The 18,762-nt window shown below is 44.1% G+C and overlaps 1 protein-coding gene across 6 annotated transcripts in view; it reads left to right on the top strand.

Annotated features, from left to right (window-relative positions):
- The window catches only part of LOC133480497 (nuclear receptor ROR-beta-like), a 180,165-nt gene that overhangs the window by 76,148 nt on the left and 85,255 nt on the right, over positions 1 to 18,762 (top strand). For 5 of the 6 annotated variants that reach the window (XM_061778616.1, XM_061778615.1, XM_061778614.1 and 2 more), the window contains 7 exons: positions 2,094 to 2,154; positions 2,262 to 2,324; positions 12,210 to 12,311; positions 14,493 to 14,583; positions 15,586 to 15,705; positions 16,935 to 17,023; positions 18,333 to 18,550. In XM_061778616.1, coding sequence (XP_061634600.1) covers positions 2,094 to 2,154; positions 2,262 to 2,324; positions 12,210 to 12,311; positions 14,493 to 14,583; positions 15,586 to 15,705; positions 16,935 to 17,023; positions 18,333 to 18,550 — 744 coding nt within the window. Of the gene's footprint in view, positions 1 to 2,093; positions 2,155 to 2,261; positions 2,325 to 12,209; positions 12,312 to 14,492; positions 14,584 to 15,585; positions 15,706 to 15,769; positions 16,192 to 16,934; positions 17,024 to 18,332; positions 18,551 to 18,762 lie in introns of those variants that run through there. The other variant, XM_061778619.1, reaches the window with a different exon arrangement.

Raw genomic sequence — 18,762 nt, 5'->3', positions numbered from 1 at the left:
CCTAAAAGGACCTCACAAATTTGCCTTTGTTACGTCCTCTAGACTTTTGCTAACGCAAAGTGCAAAACGCCACAGACGGGCTAACGAGTAGCCTCGATAGTCACGGTGTTATAACCCTTTAAGAAACGGATAACTGAAAACAAAATATGTAGAAACAAAATATAACAAAAACTATCCTTAATATTTCTGTCCTGTGAAAGCTTTCTTCATGTGTCTTCTGTCTGTATTTTACTGCCCTCTTGTGGCCAAGGCACACAGCCCAGAAAGAGCACAATGTGGTGCCGGAACCTTCCATTCACTTCAATAGGCCAAGCTGATTTGAGAGACGATTATTTGTCAAGGTGCGACTGTACAGCATTTCCCATCCTAAATTCCCATGGAAATTTACTGTCAACTTTCGAGTTTTTTTAGGAGCGCTTTTCCACCTCTTTGCGACCCTACTCGTAGACCACTTGGGGTTTCTTGGACCACCCCGGACTAGACTCCCCCACTTTCACGCTCGGCGAACACAAACGGCATGCAAAATCCAAAACAAGCTCTCCCCTCTGTCAAGTGAGACCGTGCGGCAAAGCTGGATCAAAGATTGGATCAATACCGCTCCGGTAACATGCTGATTCGCAGATTAGCCGACGCGGAGCGCGACCCCTCGCCGAGACGGAGCCCCGGAAGCGCTTCGGTCCTTGATCTTGTACGCGCACGCCAGCTCGCCGTTGGGAAGGCCTTTTCGCGGGAATATCCAGCGTTACTGAGAATTATCCGAAGATTCGCATTGGGGGTTCGGGGGGGCTGCATAAATGAACGCGTATTCCGCGTGCAGGCGGTGTGTGGGCGTGTGCGTAATTAGCAACGTAACAACTTGATTTAAGCAGCATTCATTCAATTACATTGAATAAAACTCACTTGCTTAATATTGACGGAATTTGAAAGCAGCTGGCCGAGTTGAATGAGCGCAGGGGAAGGCCCACGCGCTTTCGTTTGAAATGCCCACTCATCTGCAGTCGGAGGACATCCAATTCGAGACGGGACTAAAACCGGAGGCGCTTCAAGTACAAAAAAGTCATAATAATCATAATAATCATAAAAGACCCTGATAAAAGTGGACTCACAAAGTAAGTAGTGCGTTTCGCTCGGGTGCCGCTGCGTCTGCATATTAGTACACTAGAAGTAAGTTATCCTATTTCAGGAAATGGATTTGACAGATGTTTGCAGTCAATACAAAGCTGAGGAAAACCACAATATAACCAGGAGAAGTAATCGCAGCCAAGCTATAAATCCCCCGAGCCCACTGCAGTTGTCACTGAAAGCCCTTGTCAAGTGAATTCAAAGATTAGTTTCTTACGCGACGCAACTCTGGTCTCCTGATTTCTTTGGCCATGGCTACAACGGTGCTGCGCTGCGGAATCTGCCATAAGACACCCTTCTCCCCTTTAGATAGTCAACTGGCATGGCCGCTTTAGAGTGCCTCGTTGTTAGCACGTCACACAAAGAAAGACTGAAGATTGAGAGGAGGGAAGAATTTTCTTTATTTCTTTTATTTTTTGGGACAGTCAGCAGATGGACCGGGGCTTTGTGCTGGTGTGGCTTCGTTGTTGCGGCGTGGAAAAAACCTCGCTATGACCCGGTGGGATATATTGCAGCCACTGGAAGCTTTAAGTGGCTATATGTGGATCGTTGGATCATAGTTTGAGCTATATTTAAAGTTTCATCGACAACTTGTATGAATATAGGCAATGAGAAACCTTTCTGCGGGGCTCGGCCCCCATCCCCTTCAAATAGTGGGGGATTACTGTATTTGGACAAAGAGAAAAGCTGTTTCCAATCACTGTCTCCAAGTGTTTCTGATGTGCATGCGTGCATGACGTAGCCCCCGGGTGGAAATTTATGTCGGAGTCCAAGCACAGATATGAAATGAAATTGATTCTGGAAATGTTGACAGGGTAAGCTGCTTGGACATCATCCAAAACTAAACTTAAACAAATCTTTCGCGGGCCCACGCTGTCACGAGCCAGCAATAAAACGCAAGTTGTACTCAGCTCATCGGTGCCTTATCTTTGACTTTGTTGTTGGCTGACTGCCACGCCGCTTCTCCGCAGGGATGACCTTTTCCGCGTGGAACTGGACATCGCCGCCGCGGACGAGATGTTCTACAGCAAGGTGAGCGCCGCGTGAACGCGCCGAGCCTCCGGGAATTGTTTTTTTTTCAGCCTCGCAGTGTTGTACGCATGCGTAAAAATACAAATCTGACCTTCTTGCGTGTCTAGAAAAGAACATGGGAGTCCAACAAGAACGACATCAGGATCTGCAGGATGAAGGGCAAACACGAGGTGAGATGTTCTCGACATTTTCTCTTTCTCAGATCAGTTCGGTAACTGCAGTGAGAAGTTTATATATGCCCATCAGGCGTCTCAATAAACCAGAATATCGTACATTAGTCCAATGTATCTAACCTACGCGTTTGCACTCGTTATCGTCTAAGACTTTCAATCTTGAGGTGCCGTAATACTCCACGGCTCCTGCGGAGTTTTCCAACATTTCTCAGGCATTTCGAGCATTCAGGAGTCATTGGAGTTGTTCTCAAGCTCTTTGAACCATTATGAATTGGTTAATAATGCATCCAAATGATAGATGACGTTGGGGACAGACCAATATTATTGATTTGAAAAAACTATGAGATTGGCCGTATTTGCACAAACAGGGTTTCCGCCAGACTGCGACAATACTTACAGTAAATATTTTAATAAGTAGTGCAGAAGGTTCCAGAGTGTCTTTTAATTTGACAAAGCCCTATTAATTTATTCGTGATCATGATTGATTAGAGGAAAGAGCTCAGTAAATATCTTAGGAGAATCGTCGTTGGACCAGAGCAACGGTTTGCCGTTATATTCGATTCAAATACGATGAGATGCAAATATGACATTAAATAACCCCATCAGCAATCAGAAGAAAACATCACTTTTCAATTTCAAGTGAAAGTAAAGTCTGCAATTAACTCTAAAAACACTTTTCCTCGAAGGGTGTATTGATTGGAAGGTTTTGTTTGCGCCACCTTTCTGCCAGTGGCTGCAAGTTTTCGCAGATTTTGAGCAACGTCCTAGCAAACTGCAAACAAGATAAAATAAAAAAAAATTTAAAAAACGCAACAAAAGCAGATTAAATGAAGACATGTTGGGGATACACAGCAGTCAATTAATTTGTTTCTCAGCAGTTGATGAAAGCGTGTTAAGGAAATATGTATGTACCACTCCTGATGGTACAAGCTGTCAAAACACACACGCAAATTGTATTCATTTACTCCCATTTGTCTATTCTCTTCATTTCAGAGCATTTCTATTTGCAGCACTACTTTCACTATGTGTATGTTTTATTATTATTATTATTATTTTTTTGTCCAATCAGATTTGAGCATCTGTGTGTTGCCATGTCAATCTAATCTGCCCAGGGCTTTTTTAATTAGTAGTGCTGACCGGTGTAATTTTAAATTTGTCAGCATTTGCTTATTCTTTTACGCTAGAAAATAGGAGTTCCCCCCCCCCCCCCCCCACCCCCCATTTGAATGGAGCAGTAAGGAGAGTGACATTTGACTTCTATTGCGTGCGTGTGTGTGCGCGTGCGAGTGCGTGTCCCTGAAAGGCCGACGCAATTAATGAAAGCTCTGCTAACCTCTTAGCGACAAGGCCGCCGGCCCGGCCAGCCGCTAATGCCGTTTGTCGCGCGGCAATGGGAGGACAGATAAGAACCTCGCCACTTTCCCTTCTGGCCACTCATGAATGAAGTGGCGACTGGGCTCTCGTGGCGGGAACCTCGTCGTAGCTAGCATTGCAGCCAATGCGCGCTAACCCATAAACAGTCCCTTGCAAATGTGTTCTTTTCATGACCCCTTTCTAAATATTGTGGTGTACTTTGACTTACAAGTTAAATTGGTTGTGTGACCGTGCTGGTAACGCAAATACAGTATGTTAGTATCCCCATTGAAATGAAAGGAAATGCTATGAATTCATTCCAGCACCCTAAAAACAAAAAAACAACAAAAAAACTATTTTTATTGGGTGTTTTGAAAAAGAAAAAATCACACTGTATAGTATTGTACTGTACATTTTAATAACATAATTAAATAAAACATTTTTCACAGCATCTTTAGCTTTAATTCAATAGACATTGTACTGCTCCTTCTGGTGTGCATGCCTTGGCCCCCAGGGGGCAGTATAATATAGACGTATTTACGATACATGGCGATGATCAAACATGAAGAAAACATAAGCGAGTATTAGTTGTTTTTCGCAGAGCAGAAAGAATACATGGCTACATGGTATGTATGTATTATTGTTGCACTCAAATATGAGTTGTTTAAAGGTTTATAACTACCACAATATCGACAATATGCATGTACGGTATTTTGGATGTTAGCTTCAAGATAGCAAAGTTTCCCAAGACAAATTATACATGCACAATGTTTACTCCTTTTTTGTTTTTGTTTTTGTTTGTTTACATCAAAGCATAAAGGTCTTGGTCAAATGCCCAGGTCAAAAAAGTGCAAAACAAAAAAACGCGCATCCTTTCGTCTTCGTTCCATCCCATTATCTCCAAACTTGGTGGGCGAAAAGCAGGTGAACAGCCAATCAGCTGACAATTCTTCGGTGTCTTTGAACTGAAGTAAATCATGTAAGGTCAAAATTCACGAGGAACAAAGTAAAAAATGTAAATGTACCCCACCCCATCAAGTCATATATCAGATGAAAGGTCTCTTTGACGGCTTTCCAGATTGAAAATTGGTTTGTCCATGTGTTCTTATATGAGAACACAATGATCAAAAGCAAGTGGATTTTATGTGTACTTGCCCATCCAAGCGCTCTCTTGCTGATGTGCTGCCAATGTGCAGATATTGTTCCCATTTTCTTTTTTTTTTTTTCTTTTTTTTTGCTGATGTCCTGCCAACGTCCAGATATTGTTCCCATTTTTGGGGGGGGTGGGCGGGGGTCTGGGAAGTGACGCTTGAGTGCTCTAGCACTTACCTCTCATTTATATTCATTCTTTGGCCTTCTTTTAATGTTGTGATAGGCGGGTTGGTCTTGTAAAAATGCAAATTTGCAACTCAAGTGACAGCAAGATAAGATGGAGGTCATCAAAAAAAAAACACCAAAAAAAAGTGAGTTACACCTGAACGGGAAACAATGCATTTCTATAGCTGATTTTTTTTAAATATTAGATGAATCTCACATGCGATTGGGCTTGTTAGAGCACAATCAATATAAAAAATTTTTTTTTTGATAACTCAATACACACACGGTCTAATGGAGGTGGAATCAACAAGATATGCATATACGCCATCATACATATTCATGACACTTGACTGCTTTCTTTTTTTTTTTTAACCCGTCGTCTCTTTGTTTGGCACCCACACATACATTAACAAGGCACTCAATTAAGCAGAAAATCTCAAGCGCGTTCCACAACAACACTCCCACATCTCCGCCACTTCACCCGCTGAAGTTGTTCCCTCCTTCTTGGGGTGTGTGTGTGTGTGTGTGTGTGTGTGTGTCAGATGTGATGCATTTGCCACCTTATAATTGGTTTTGTAATTAAATGTTTCCGCCTGGCTGATCACAAAGGACACAGTTTTCTCCCTAATTAGACTGAAAATTCAATATCCTGAACCTTGCCACGTTTTAGCCCCCCCCCCCCCCCCAACTTCATGTTGTCCGGACGATTGCTGACGACGTTTCATTTGCATATTCCCGTCATGGTTGCTTTTGTCCTTTGCTTGTCACCATCTCGCTCTCTCTCTCTTTTTTTTTTTTTCTCCGCTGCCCTTTTTATTGTGTTGTTCTGTCACTCTTTCCGCTCCCCTTAACACCTGTTATTGAAGGAGGAGGAGGAGGAGGAGGAGGAGGCATGCCAGCACGTCATCAGGAGTCACATGAACATGCCAACAGAGCATTCCACATGAAGCAGTGGGCGGGCGCCATTATGGTGGTCGTTTGTTCAATATGGCGTTGATTGAGCTCTCCAAGGAGTGCTGGGTTTCACGAGAAAAAAAAAAAAACAACAAAAAACGTGGCGGACGTAAGATATGGTTTCACAGCTCTTCAAGCGTTTGTGAAAAACTCAAGTCATTCTCTACTTCCCGAGCTATATTGAGCCGACTCACCTATTTCACATTTGAAAAATCTCATTTAAAGTCTTTCAGATGTTTGTTGATCGGGACAAACAGTCACACACACCGAAATATAAAATGAAAACACTCGCAAACAAAGCTGCTATAGGCCACTACTCGCGCCCAGATGCTCCCACGCAGACTAATCGGCCGAGTCGACTTCAGCTCGTGACGTCCCTCAGTAAGCCACGCCCCTTAAAGGCACTTATTCAACACACGAATAGTACAGTATTAAGAGTAATTACACTTGTTGAAACATTTTATTTCTTGACTTTCTCTTGTGCAGTTTATTGGCGTTTATACAATTCAATGCTAATTTCAGTCACAGTTTTTGGTATGTGCGATACGTGCGGCCACACATTTCCCCCCAAAACTGCTACGTGAATTCATCATCTCTTGACATCTTGAAAATTAACCGAATGGCGTATTTATGGGGAATTTGCACCCCAAGGGGTTTTCAAGGCTTTTTCTAATTATTGTTCAAATGTGGTGCAATCGACGTCAAAGAAGCGCCGTTGCCGAACGTCACTGGACTGTCGCGCTTCGCTGTTCGCTTCTTTCTTGACAGTGGTGCCACGTTATTTGTGGTTCAATCAAAACAAATGACACAGGACTATTGTTTTGGCACCGCAAAACGTTGTTTCTCCATAACAACACCAGGGGGCGAGGTTTTTCCAGTGCAGCAAGTTGGTATACGTGCGATGGTCAATTTCCTGGTGTGCGGCTGTGAGTCGCCGACTGCATATTGTTATTGTTTTTGTACTTTCGAAATCGGTCGTGTTTGGCCGCATCGGTCCGTGCGTCGCAGGCCTTGGCTTAATTGGCCGTCGGTGTGAATGCGAGCGGGACTCTCTTTACGGTCGTGGCTGCCGTGATTGTGTCTCTTCAGAATTGCACAAGTGCAGCAGAAGGACACGAAGGTAGGCAGTTTTAGTTAGTCCAGATGGTGACTAAACGCTCGGCATGTGTGCGGCCTTCTGTTCTTCACGCGAGGTTAGCGAAAGCAAATTTCGGAGCTGCGAGTCATTTGTGTTTTGGCGATGTCAATTCGCCACCTCGTTCTCCGCAAGCTGTCGAGCACTCGGGTGGCGAAAGGGTGACACGGGTTAAGTGTGTCTGGAGTATGTGTGCAGGTTTTTCCACCTGGGAGTCGTCGGGCGCAGTTCAAAAGCTGACCGGCGTGCTATTTTTCTGACAAGCCGCCTCCCTCTGGTGTGCGATGTAGGTTTGTGGCCTGTGGTGTGTTCAGTCACAATTACCATCAAGCAGAGATGAAGGCTCACAAGCCGGAGGGATGCGGATTACTTTTAACATGCGGTGGAGGGTGCGGGTGTGTGTGTGTGTGGGGGGGGGCGTAAAAAGCACGGTGCGGCGCTGCTAATTTGGTGCTGCTGCTAATTAATCCCCCGCCCACATGCGCACTAGCATGCACACCCTTTCATCTTGTCATGGAGCGTCACTCGCTCCAAATGGTGCGCCAGGGACTCTCTCTCTTTTTTTGCGGGAAGCGACGCAGGGGCTTTCGGTTGACGAGTGGGCTCGCCAAACCTTGGATGTCGACGTGGCGACAGAGGTGTGCTTGCTCGCTGTACTTGAGTAGAAGTGTAGATAATTGTGTGTAAAAAAAAAAAAAAAAAGAAAAAGATAAGCCCCCAAGAGCTTAAGGTCTTTTTTTAGTTTGTGTCATCATCCACAGAGAGAAAAATGTAACAAGCCTATTTTGACACCGTGAGAATTATAAAAACAACAAAGAGCTTGTTTGAATGGAGAAGAAAGTATTGTATTATACTGTACCGTACTGTTTATTGCAACTCCCAGTTAAAGTTTACTCTCAAACTCAACATAAAACAGAGAATGACGCGTGTATTTTAAACAAACACGTTACATTGCCTTAAATTCTGCTAGTTTAATGCTAACACATAATGGGAAACGCCATAGATGGGCTAACGCCTAGCATCTGTTTTGGAGCATTATAGCCCTTTAAGCAACGGCTGTTCGAACATGAACGGCGGAGCAACACGTAGACAGACAATACAGAAATACTCACAGGCATATATTCTTTATCCTCTGCGAAGAACAACTGATATTACTGAGGAGCTGAGACCGTAGCCATGTTTGTTATACCCGTATGTCTATAGTCTACTGCCCCCAAGTGGCCGAGGCACGCACACCAGAAGGAACAGCACAACATCCATTGAGCTGAAGAAAAACAAATGTGGCAAGAACTGTTTCATTGTTAGCATTGTTTATTATGTTTTTAAGCCCAATATTATAGAGTACCCTTTTTCTTTTATGAAACCCGTCGGCAAATTCGCATCTCAAGGCACGACCGTACGTGGTTACTTCCCACCACCACCACCGCGCGTGCGTGCGTTTGCGTCGACGGCCGCTCTCGACTGCTCTCGTCTCCCGTCGCTAACAACAGGGAGGCGGCCGGGCGTGTAATGGAAACTTTGGAGATTTAGAGCAGCCGCCACGCTAAAGACGACCCCCTGATGCACCGCTGCCTTACATAGCTATCGTAGCCACGCTAACGCAGCAGGCCGTGGCGGACGATAACTAATATTTTACGAGCCCGTGAATCAGGCTAAGGCTGGGGAAATACTTTACGAGGGTTTTTTGTTTTGTTTTGCGATCCCGATAAGGAACGTCGATTGTAGCCCGAGGTAAAACATCGTTTCGGCTGGCATCGACTTTATTCTTTTTTTTAGGTCCGAACAAAAGATGGAAAACAGATGCAGAAGGTGGAGTTGTCTTGCTATTGCTGCTTTGTGACCAGTGGTGAGAAGTAATTCAATACAAATACTTTGTTTTAGGTAGTTGCAGTACACATTTTATACCATACTTGACTATTTCTTTTTTTTTTTTTTTTACTTATTCCCTACATTTGAAAACTTGTGATTTTTACTTAAGGGAAGGAGGTGAATTAGTATCTTCTCTTTTACTGCACTTCTACTTAAGCCCAGGCCTTGTTTGTGGGATTTTACAGTGAAAGTAATGTGCAGTGATTAGCACAATTATGATTCGATCTTCTTAATTGTGAATAATTAATGTCATGACATTTTGGTGTTTCTATGCGCCGAGCGACACGGAACCGTTTTGTTTCTTACGTGACTCAATGGAAGCGCGGAGAAGAGGAAAGTTTTCATCAAGTTTGAGAAGTATTTGAAGTCTTTTAGGAAACTTTCGCCAAGTGACTTCCAAGTCCTGAAATCGGCACCTCGGTTTAAAATCCAATCATGTGACTCACTCCCGCTTCCCATATTTTCCGTTTTTTCCTCCCCCAGTCTTAAAGCCGTGGACCTCCGATAAGAATCCCAAAATACGTGCTCACAGCGGCCCTACATTATACACGATGCTCTGTTTTGTTGCGGAGAATACAAAAGTGCTGGCGTGTTAGCATTCGGCATGGCCAACGTAGCTTGTTAATACGTGCTCAGTAACAAGCGCGCCGTCTTCATCCCGTTCCATTCCCAACGAGGCGGCCATATTTATGCTGGCCGGCCGCCTGCTCGGTCTGAGCAGGCGATGAATTTTCCAGAGGCCTCGCAGCTCTGCCTGTGTCCGTCGGAGGAGGAGGAGGAGGGGGAGGAGGAGGAGGAGGAGGAGGAGGAGGAGGGGGAGGAGGGTTTGCAGTCGTCTGGCTTTTGGCGGAGGCTTGCCAGCGCGGCACAGGTGGCGTTTTGTCGGGACGGCTCCCAGGGAAGGAAAGGAAGGAGCGGAGAGAGCGCACTCGGAGGGGAGAAGGAGGCATAAGGACGTTAAACATTTGGATTTCTACACAATGTTCTCATTCGCTCATTCATGGCGTGATCATCTGCGTGCGTGTGGAGAAATCACAGTAAAAGCATAATTTGTCTCCGAATAAAACGTGCCAAATGGCTTCCTGGAATAGATGAATGCTCGTTAATGAAATGAATTCGTGCAGCAGCAGATGAATTTTCATACCCGTATTCATCAAGAGCAAATGGAAATCAAAAGCCAGTAGTTCAAATTGGACCCCGCCCCTTTTAAAAATGTTTTTATTTTCTGCATGATGGACCACCGAAAGCCCGCTTGCGCTCATTTCTAAAACATTAAATTCAGTGCTAATAACACAATCGGCTTTAAATCATACAAAAAAACTGCAATGCTGCACTAGTACCATGACTAGACTAGTCGGCGTGTCCTTCCTTGACCCTACTAGTAGCACCAGAATGGCCGCTCGTCGTTTTGACTCACTCGTAACATTCAGTTGTCCTACTCGTGCACTGAATTGTCTTCCAAGTGAGGAAAAAGAGCGTGCTAGTCCCCTGCTCAAACGGCTTGACATACTAGTAGGACAAGGACGTGTTACTAGTGACAGAGGCCACCTCGTGAAGCATGCATTGTGAAATGATCGCATTTCAATGTTGTCGAAAATGTACGGCTAAATTTCCGGAAGGTTTCCAGTACATTTCCATGGGAAGTTAAGCGAGGTTGGAAACTTTCCATGGGTATTAATGAGAGGGATTGATAGTGACATTGTTGTATTCAAGCACGAATGGAAATGCGTACATTCGTGCTTTTCAAGCGCCACGTGTGCGAGGTCGTCGCTGCGCTTTTCAGCCATTTACTGAACGCCGGGAGAAGAGTAAAACGCAATGAGCGCACTCATGGCCGCAGCTCGCATCCACACACTCGCACGCTGCCGCACCAGGCCCCGCCTCTTAAAGGAAGGTACTTTTTTGTTGTCTTAAAACATGTTTTCAAAAATGAGTTTGTGTGTTTTAAATCTGTGGGGAAAACAATCTTATATGGCCTCTGTATTTCGCAGGTTTTCACCTATTGCGGGTTAGGGTCAAAAAAAAAAAAGTCCACAAGGGGACAAAACTATCCACTTTGAATAATGTCATTGGTATTTGCTTTTGCTTTATATTGAATGGGAATGGATTGGGTAATCATCTTGAATGGGCCATATCGGCCATGATGTAGACTTTCAGGGAAAAAAAGAGAGAGAGAGCAATAAACCTGTGTCGTTGATCCACCGTCATCTGGAAAACAATGTAAATGACACGGCAGAGGTTGTGTCGGCTCAGCACGCTCAAATGCGAACGCGGCGCCGGTGACGGGCCGTTGTTTGTCAGCCGATGGGCAGCGACGGCTGCAGATGAAGTCGGAGTCATTTGTCTCCATTGGCCACCGGTTGGCTGCGTTTCCGTTCGGCGGCGCGGCTCGTCCGCGACTTTCCATTTCAAGAGAGTGTGTTTTTATTTGTAGTTTTTTTTCTTTGTCGTCTGACTCCATCTACTTTGAAGTGTCACGGTGAAGAAATTAGCCCTGGATGCGTCGTTTGTTTTAAGATCCCCACGGCGGTTCGGATTACAGTCTGTCAATCACGCTTCCGGTCTCGACAGGCCGCATTCAGACTCCGTCAGCGTGATTGACAGCATTAATGCTGAAATAATTCCACACATCAGGCGAGTGAAAAGCTTCATTTCTCGGAGCTGTTTAGATAATAAAAGAGGCTGCTGCTGACGGACGTTCAGTGCCTATGAAGAAACCATTTCTGCTTTTCGCCACCGTGTGCTAGCTGTTGTATCGTTTTCTCTCTCTCGAGTCTAGACTGCGTTAGTTGACGTGATATTTTGCAGTTCATCATTGGACTATTATTGTTGCTCGCTACAGCGGTTGTTGTGCCCATTGTTCTCTCGTCCCTGCCCTGGTCACTCAACCGTTCCGCAGTATGTGCCGCTAGTTTTCATGGTCGACCGGGTATTGCAAAGTGGCGAATGTAACAGCGACTCCAAAATTGTACTTGTGCTTTCACAAAAAAGAGAAAAGAAACAAAAAGATGGACGGATATAAACGTAGAGTATATTGTCTTTTAAAATAAGACTTAACTCTATTTAAAATGTCATCTGTACCTGGCAGTCTCTGTCAGCAAAGTGCACAAGGGCAATCGGTGAAAAGGGTGTTTTCCCTTTGTGGCCATCCGCTCCTTCCTTGACAATTGCACCATGTTTTCCTAGTTCAGCCTTAGCTTTTCCATTGAAGCACTTTCTCACTCGTCTCTTATTTGTTTTTTGTCACTCCGCAGGATGAATGCCGGAATTTCATGAAGGTGCTCCTCAGTAGGAGCGGCGGCGGCCTGTTTGTGTGTGGCACCAACGCCTTCAACCCGCTCTGTGCCAACTATACCGTAAGTCGCCAACAAACGTCCGTTTATGCCTGCTTGCAACCCGCAATTAGTCCGCCCGCTCAGGTGAACATGCACATTGTTTGTTTGACATCGTCCGGCCTCCATTTTTTTTTTTTTTTAATCCTCAAGTCAAAGCCGTCCCTGTAGCTTGTTTTCTGAAAACATACCCGTCATTATTTCTCTTGTTTTGAGAAGTGCCGTGAATCCCGGCTAGCGAAAATCCATGAGTAATTGACACCCACACAAAAGGGTTTTTGCCTGTAGATGATGACTGAATGAAGCTCCTCACCTCAGTTCAACATACAGTAGGGGCTTGACACAGAGATACTACCAGATGGTGCCAAAGCAGTATTTTTTAAAGGGGTGTGGCCTAGGGAGTAACATCAGGATTTGGAGTTGGGTTGGCCAATTAGTCTTTGTGTGAGCATCTGGGCGTGAGTTGTGGCCTACAGCAGCTCATTTTCCATTGTTTTCTTTTTGTATTTGTGTTTTTAAATGTTTGTCCCATTCAATAATAATAATAATAATAATAAAGTAATGTTTCATAAACATTTGTAAGCTGGGGCACTCATAAGTCAAGGTACTGTTGTGCTATTGTTAGTTCTAACTGTAGCTAAAGACACACAGCTAGTTAAGTGTTAGCATCTGCGCTATGCTCCTCGCAAGTGTCTCCATTTTGTATTTGAGTGTTTGACCGTCTCTGCCGTTCATTAAATGCCGCCTGTGGCTCGCCTTGCCCAATAGCGAGGGCATTTAAAAAAAAAAAAACAAGCAACCTTCCAGAGAGGTTTTGGAACTCCGTCCTGAAAGCGACACTCCATGTTTGTGCCATCTTCAGTTGTGTGACAGCAGATGTCGAAGAGGCGTCGAAAGAACGAGCATGTGTGAAGATATGATTCATTTGTTCCTCTGCTTTGGGTTAAGACAAATAAAAAGTAAAAGGAAATGTGAAGGCAACAAGGTTCTGCTAACAAGTGTTGACTGACCTGACCCTGCCAATTTACCCTCTAATTATTTTCCTCCTCTTCCCATTAGTCAAACACTCCGGCGTTCTTCATCTCGAATCAATCCATCAAAGTGTCGCTGAATTCGCTTCCCGATTCCACCTCTGCCGCACTCAACCGCAACTTCAAACCGCCGCAAAGACACGGCACGTACATACGAGTCGCCGGCGCAGCTGACGATCCAATATTAAAGCCCAATATTTTGATTGTGAAAGGCTCTCTCGCAGACGATTCTCCATGCCTCGCATTTCAAGCGGCGGCGAGGCGCCCGCCCGTTACGTCAGCCGCTAATGACAACCGTGTGCGACGCGCTTGATTGCCTCGCTGTTTCCTTCCCTGGGGGCTAGTTAGCAAAGCTAGCTACTGCTTTATTTATAGCGGTCCCTTAATGCAACAACACCTACTGCATAATACTAAGGTGCTCCAAGATGCCGACAACGTGCTGAATAGACGGTAGTACGGTAATCGGTGTCAAGGAAGTAAAATAACCTTGGTTAATGATCCACATGCTGCTTCACAAAATCAGAAAAAAGCATTAGCGCTGATGACATCGTCATCATAAAGTGGTTTTGTAAAACAACAAACTGAGATTTTTGTATGTTTTTTTTTGTAGCCGATGCTAATGGGAAGACAATCGAATCTGTGCTACCGGTGTCATTTTTAGGAAACTATTTCCACATGCTAGTAGCATCCATTCGAGCATATGCAGTATACAGAATAGCCGAAGCTAGCAATCGCTATTCTTATCAGCGACTAGCTTATTTTCGGACGTATGAAGACCATGTCGCCTTGTTGGCTGGACATTTCGCTGCTCCGAAACACCTGATTAGCGACGAGTCAGTTCTAAGCTTTTAAACGCCGCTGCATTGTAACAAAGTCGACTCATTGACCAGTCGGCTCAATCCCGAACACGTACACGGAACGTCGGTGTCGGAAACGGGTGGGAACCTCGTGCTTTATTTGCGGGTACCTGTATCTGTGTGCGCCGTGTTATTCATGCGCAATCCCGCAACTCCCTTGTTGTCGTTACTGCGCCTAATTGCCGCCAGTGACTCATTAGCGTGCACTTGGGCTAATTCGCCCTAATTGTCCTTCTCCTGTGACTTGTTTTTCATCACAATGCTGCTTTCACATTGCCGCTGATTGATGCCTCAGTGTGTGTGTGTGTTTTTAACAGGGGGACACTCTGGAAATGGCCAGTGACCCCGTCAGCGGAATGGCCAGATGCCCTTACGACCCCAAACACGCCAACGTCGCTCTGTTTGCAGGTAATCGCGACGACGTGACATTTTGGTTCTGTCGTCCCCATAACGGCTCGAGTGCGTATCGTTAGGACGGGCCGCTGTTTGAATATGCTCGGCCTGCGGCTCGCTTCGCTTTACTTAGCCGCCTTGTTTATCGACTTGACTTGATTTAACACTTGACACCGTATCATTTACCAGCTTCGCTCTACCCGTATGTAATATGAGCCAGTATTAAATCCTCTTATTGTGTTGCGATATGCTGTGTATTTTGTTCGCCTTATTGTGAGGATACATTTCAGACACAACCACAATAGCGAGACCATTTTTTTTTTTAAAAAGGACGTCAGAAGCCACTTTTGAAACGCATTTTAAACTTCTTTTGAAACTTTTGTTATCTGCCACTGTTTTTAACTGCGGCTCAAAAACGGCATCGCATTCCGCTTTATCGTTCAGAAGCGTTGCCAAATGTAGCAATTTCTGACTATGTCAATGTAGTTTTGTATTTTATCTGATTTTATTTTAATGCAATCTGCTGTGTACTCCTGTGACACTGTCATTTCCCCTCCAAGGACCATAAAAGGATGATATTATCTTTTGTCCTCCCATGCCATGTCATCTTATTTATCTTATTTGAACAAATATTCTATGTATTGTAGCGTCTGTGTACATGCATGTGCCTTTAAGAGGCGGCGCCATATTGTAATATTTGCGGGTTGGATGTTTTTCGTTGAAGGGGCGTGGCCTCGCGAGTAAATGGGTTACTTCAAAAAAACTGACAGAGAGTCTGACCTTGACTTAAGAGTGCCCCAACATAGGAGTTTTTGAGTTTTTGAGTCGCTAATGCACTTTCAGCCATTTATTGACCGGACCGGGACAAACTGAACTAAAATAAAAAAACACTCGCAAGGGGCATAGCGCAGATGCTAGCACTGAACCAAGCTCTCCTTATGTGACGCACTAGGCCACGCCCCTTAAAGGCACCCATGCACACATCGATTACTAACTTGTGCGTGTGTGTACGCACAGAGGGAAATCTGTTTACGGCCACCGTGACGGACTTTCTGGCCATCGACGCGGTCATCTACCGGAGCCTCGGCGACAGTCCGGCCCTTCGCACCATCAAGCACGACTCCAAGTGGTTCCGAGGTACCCAGAGATTGTGTGCGTTTGAGAAGTGGGTCATTTTTGGAAAAGAATCATGAGCATTGTCGATGTGGGCGTGTTGAGCGTGCCCCACGGCCTTGACAACTTTATGTTGACTTGGCAGCTGCCCGGGACCGACCTCTCATACTTCACTATTTCACCGGGGTGAGGCAGTAAAAAGACCCGCAATCAGGTCCCTACCAGGTGCCCAGCGCTAGCATAAATCCAGTAAAACGTCAGGGGGTCGTTCCACGCCTTTTGTCTGGTGTGAAATCCACATGATCTGTGTCTTCTCCTTTTCTGTGCCCACACCTGAATGTTGCATTCGGGGAGGGAAAGGCACTTTTCTTTTGACAGGATTTCTCCAGGTTCACTCGGCCGTTAGTTGTACGCAGAGGTGGCGAAAGTACTCGCCGCCGTCCTGTGCTGCGTGTTCGTCAAGAAGCTTTGTCGACGACTAGTCTCGGCCAGCTTGTTTGTGCAATTCAGGTTTGCAAACCCCTGTGATGACTAACATATCCCTGTAGAGGGCGATGGATAGAAGATCAGTAAAGCTTTTGAGTAGAAGATAAAGATGAGGCGGGGAATCACCGCTTCCCACGTCAAGTTTTTTTTTTTTTCCCCCTGGTTAAAGAAGAGTGTACTTTTGGAAGGTTCAGTGCTTATATTGGTACAGAACACGATATTTTGTGGGTCTTGAAAGGTCAATCTAAAACTGCTGGCAATATGCGGAACTCTGCTCTGAAAATGTGCTGGCAGTGAATGACTTAAATGAAAGACTCTGACATGAACTTAAGTACTAAAGTAAAAAATCTTTCTGTTGGCATAATCGTTAATGCTCCCTGATTCACGTTCCTCCTCGTCACTGCTGTCAGTTTTTGTTTTTCCCCGCCTGATAATCCTGTTACGATCGCAATCAATCACCAGCTCAACCACAGTTGACTATCCCGCTCTCTAGTTGTCTTTTTTTTTTTTTTTTTTTTTTTTTTTTTTTTTTTACATCGTGTCGTCATCAGGTTGAAAAAGTAACAATCCTATTTTGGACAACATAGTAAAAAGCACAGCTATGTTTTCAAATGTAGCATCATGAGAGGGAAAAAAAAGAAAAATACTGTGAGATACCTGAAAAATCAACTTTTCGGTGACTACAGCAATTAAGTATGTGTAATTGCTTTCACGTGTCCAATCATTTCTTCTGCATTCCCCCCCCCCCCCCCCCCCCCCCAATGTAGAGCCTTTTTTTGTCAGCGCTGTGGAGTGGGGCCCTCACATCTACTTCTTCTTTCGAGAGATAGCCATGGAGTTCAATTACCTGGAAAAGGTAAAGAAAATACAGGACAGTGTGTGTTCCTCAACTGGGAGAGCCGTCATTAGCGATGACCCTTTGCTTTATATGACCGAGTGCAAGTTGAATGAAAAATTCATCAACATTTTTGAAAACATTATTACTCCTGCTTTGCTGCCGGTATCGTATTGAGCACAATAATGGTGCCAAAGTAGCTCATCTACCCGCAGCTGACGTCCTGTTGGACTTCTTTAGACAGCAAACGAGTTGAAACCTAATCAACAGCACGTTGTGCACGCCAATTTGTATCACTTGCTTCAAGATTCTGATTTTTTTTTTTTTTTGCCTGGTTTGTCTGTTTTTAGCCGTTTTGTCAGCTTTGTGTCTTTATTTTTTTTGCCAGATTTTGGCCATTTTTTTAATCAGCGATTTTACCTTTTTGTATTGTTTCAGTTTTTTTTCAGGGTTTTTTCCAGATTTATATCCGTTTAAAAAAACAAAAAAAACAAAAAACAAAAAAAAACAAATTGTGCCCTATTTTTTTTTCTATGTTCTTTTCCTAAAATAGGGCAAAAATTGTCAAAGTGGACACAAATCTGACAAAAATCAGGCAGAAACTTGACAAAAATACGACACAAAAATGGGCAAATCTAAAAAAATAAATTGGGCGAAATAACTTAAAACTTGATGAAACCAGGGAAAAATAGAGGAAAATTTTGACTTAATCTAACAAAAAATGGGCAGAAGAAATCTGACAAAAACCGATTTAAAAAATGTGACAAATGTTTTGCCCCCAATTTTTTTTTTTTTTTTTTACAAAAATATCGCAAAAGCTGACAAATCTGACATAAACATGACAAAAAGCAGGCCAAAAAAAAGTGACAAAATCTGTTAGAAACTTAAAATATAACAAAAGAACTGACAAAAAATAGCAAAAAATAGACCTAAAAAAACCTTAAATAAAATCTGACAAAAACAATCAAATATTTTTTTAAAAATCAGATCAAAAAAGAAAAATCTTTAAAAGCTCAATAGCACAGTTGCCTTAGTCCTCTTTTATTTTTCAGAAGAGAAAAAAAAAAAAACTTTTAGCGAGTACATTGGTGTTTTTTATTGACCTGGCAATTATGATATTAGGCTAACAAAATATAAAAAAGTTGACGACAAAACTACAGAAACCTGGCCAAGAACAGACAGATGACAAAAATAAATGAAGAAATGGACAAAACTGGCAAAAAAGATGGCAAAAAAAATACAAACCTGACAAAAATCTGACCAACGGATGCTTCCTGCAATCTGCCCGCAATTAAACAAATGCTTCGTTAACTGCGCTGGCTGCATGCAGGTTGTGGTGCCCCGTGTGGCGAGGGTGTGTAAACGCGACCAGGGCGGATCTCAGCGCGTCCTGGAGAAGCAGTGGACGTCCTTCTTGAAGGCCCGCCTCAACTGCTCCGTCCCCGGCGATTCCCACTTCTACTTCAACATGCTGCACTCCACCAGCCCCGTCATCAACATGCACGGCCGCGACATCATCCTGGGCGTCTTCTCCACGCCGGCCAACAGGTGAGCATTTCTACTGAGCTTTTTTGTATTTGCATTTTTTTAAATAAGGCACTTGTATTTGATCTCATTACACTGTGCATCTAATAATTTGACCTTCTGTCCGAAAAGCAAAGCATCCCATAAACAATCATTGCTTCTGGCAGGTGTACCTAATGTTGTGGCCGCTGCTCTTATTTGTATAGAAGCAAACTTTGGCTTGTTGAAGCACAAAA

This window comes from Phyllopteryx taeniolatus, chromosome 7 (genome assembly GCF_024500385.1).
Source record: "Phyllopteryx taeniolatus isolate TA_2022b chromosome 7, UOR_Ptae_1.2, whole genome shotgun sequence".
Taxonomy (NCBI): Eukaryota; Metazoa; Chordata; class Actinopteri; order Syngnathiformes; family Syngnathidae; genus Phyllopteryx; species Phyllopteryx taeniolatus.
This window is presented reverse-complemented; position numbering and strand designations above follow the sequence as displayed.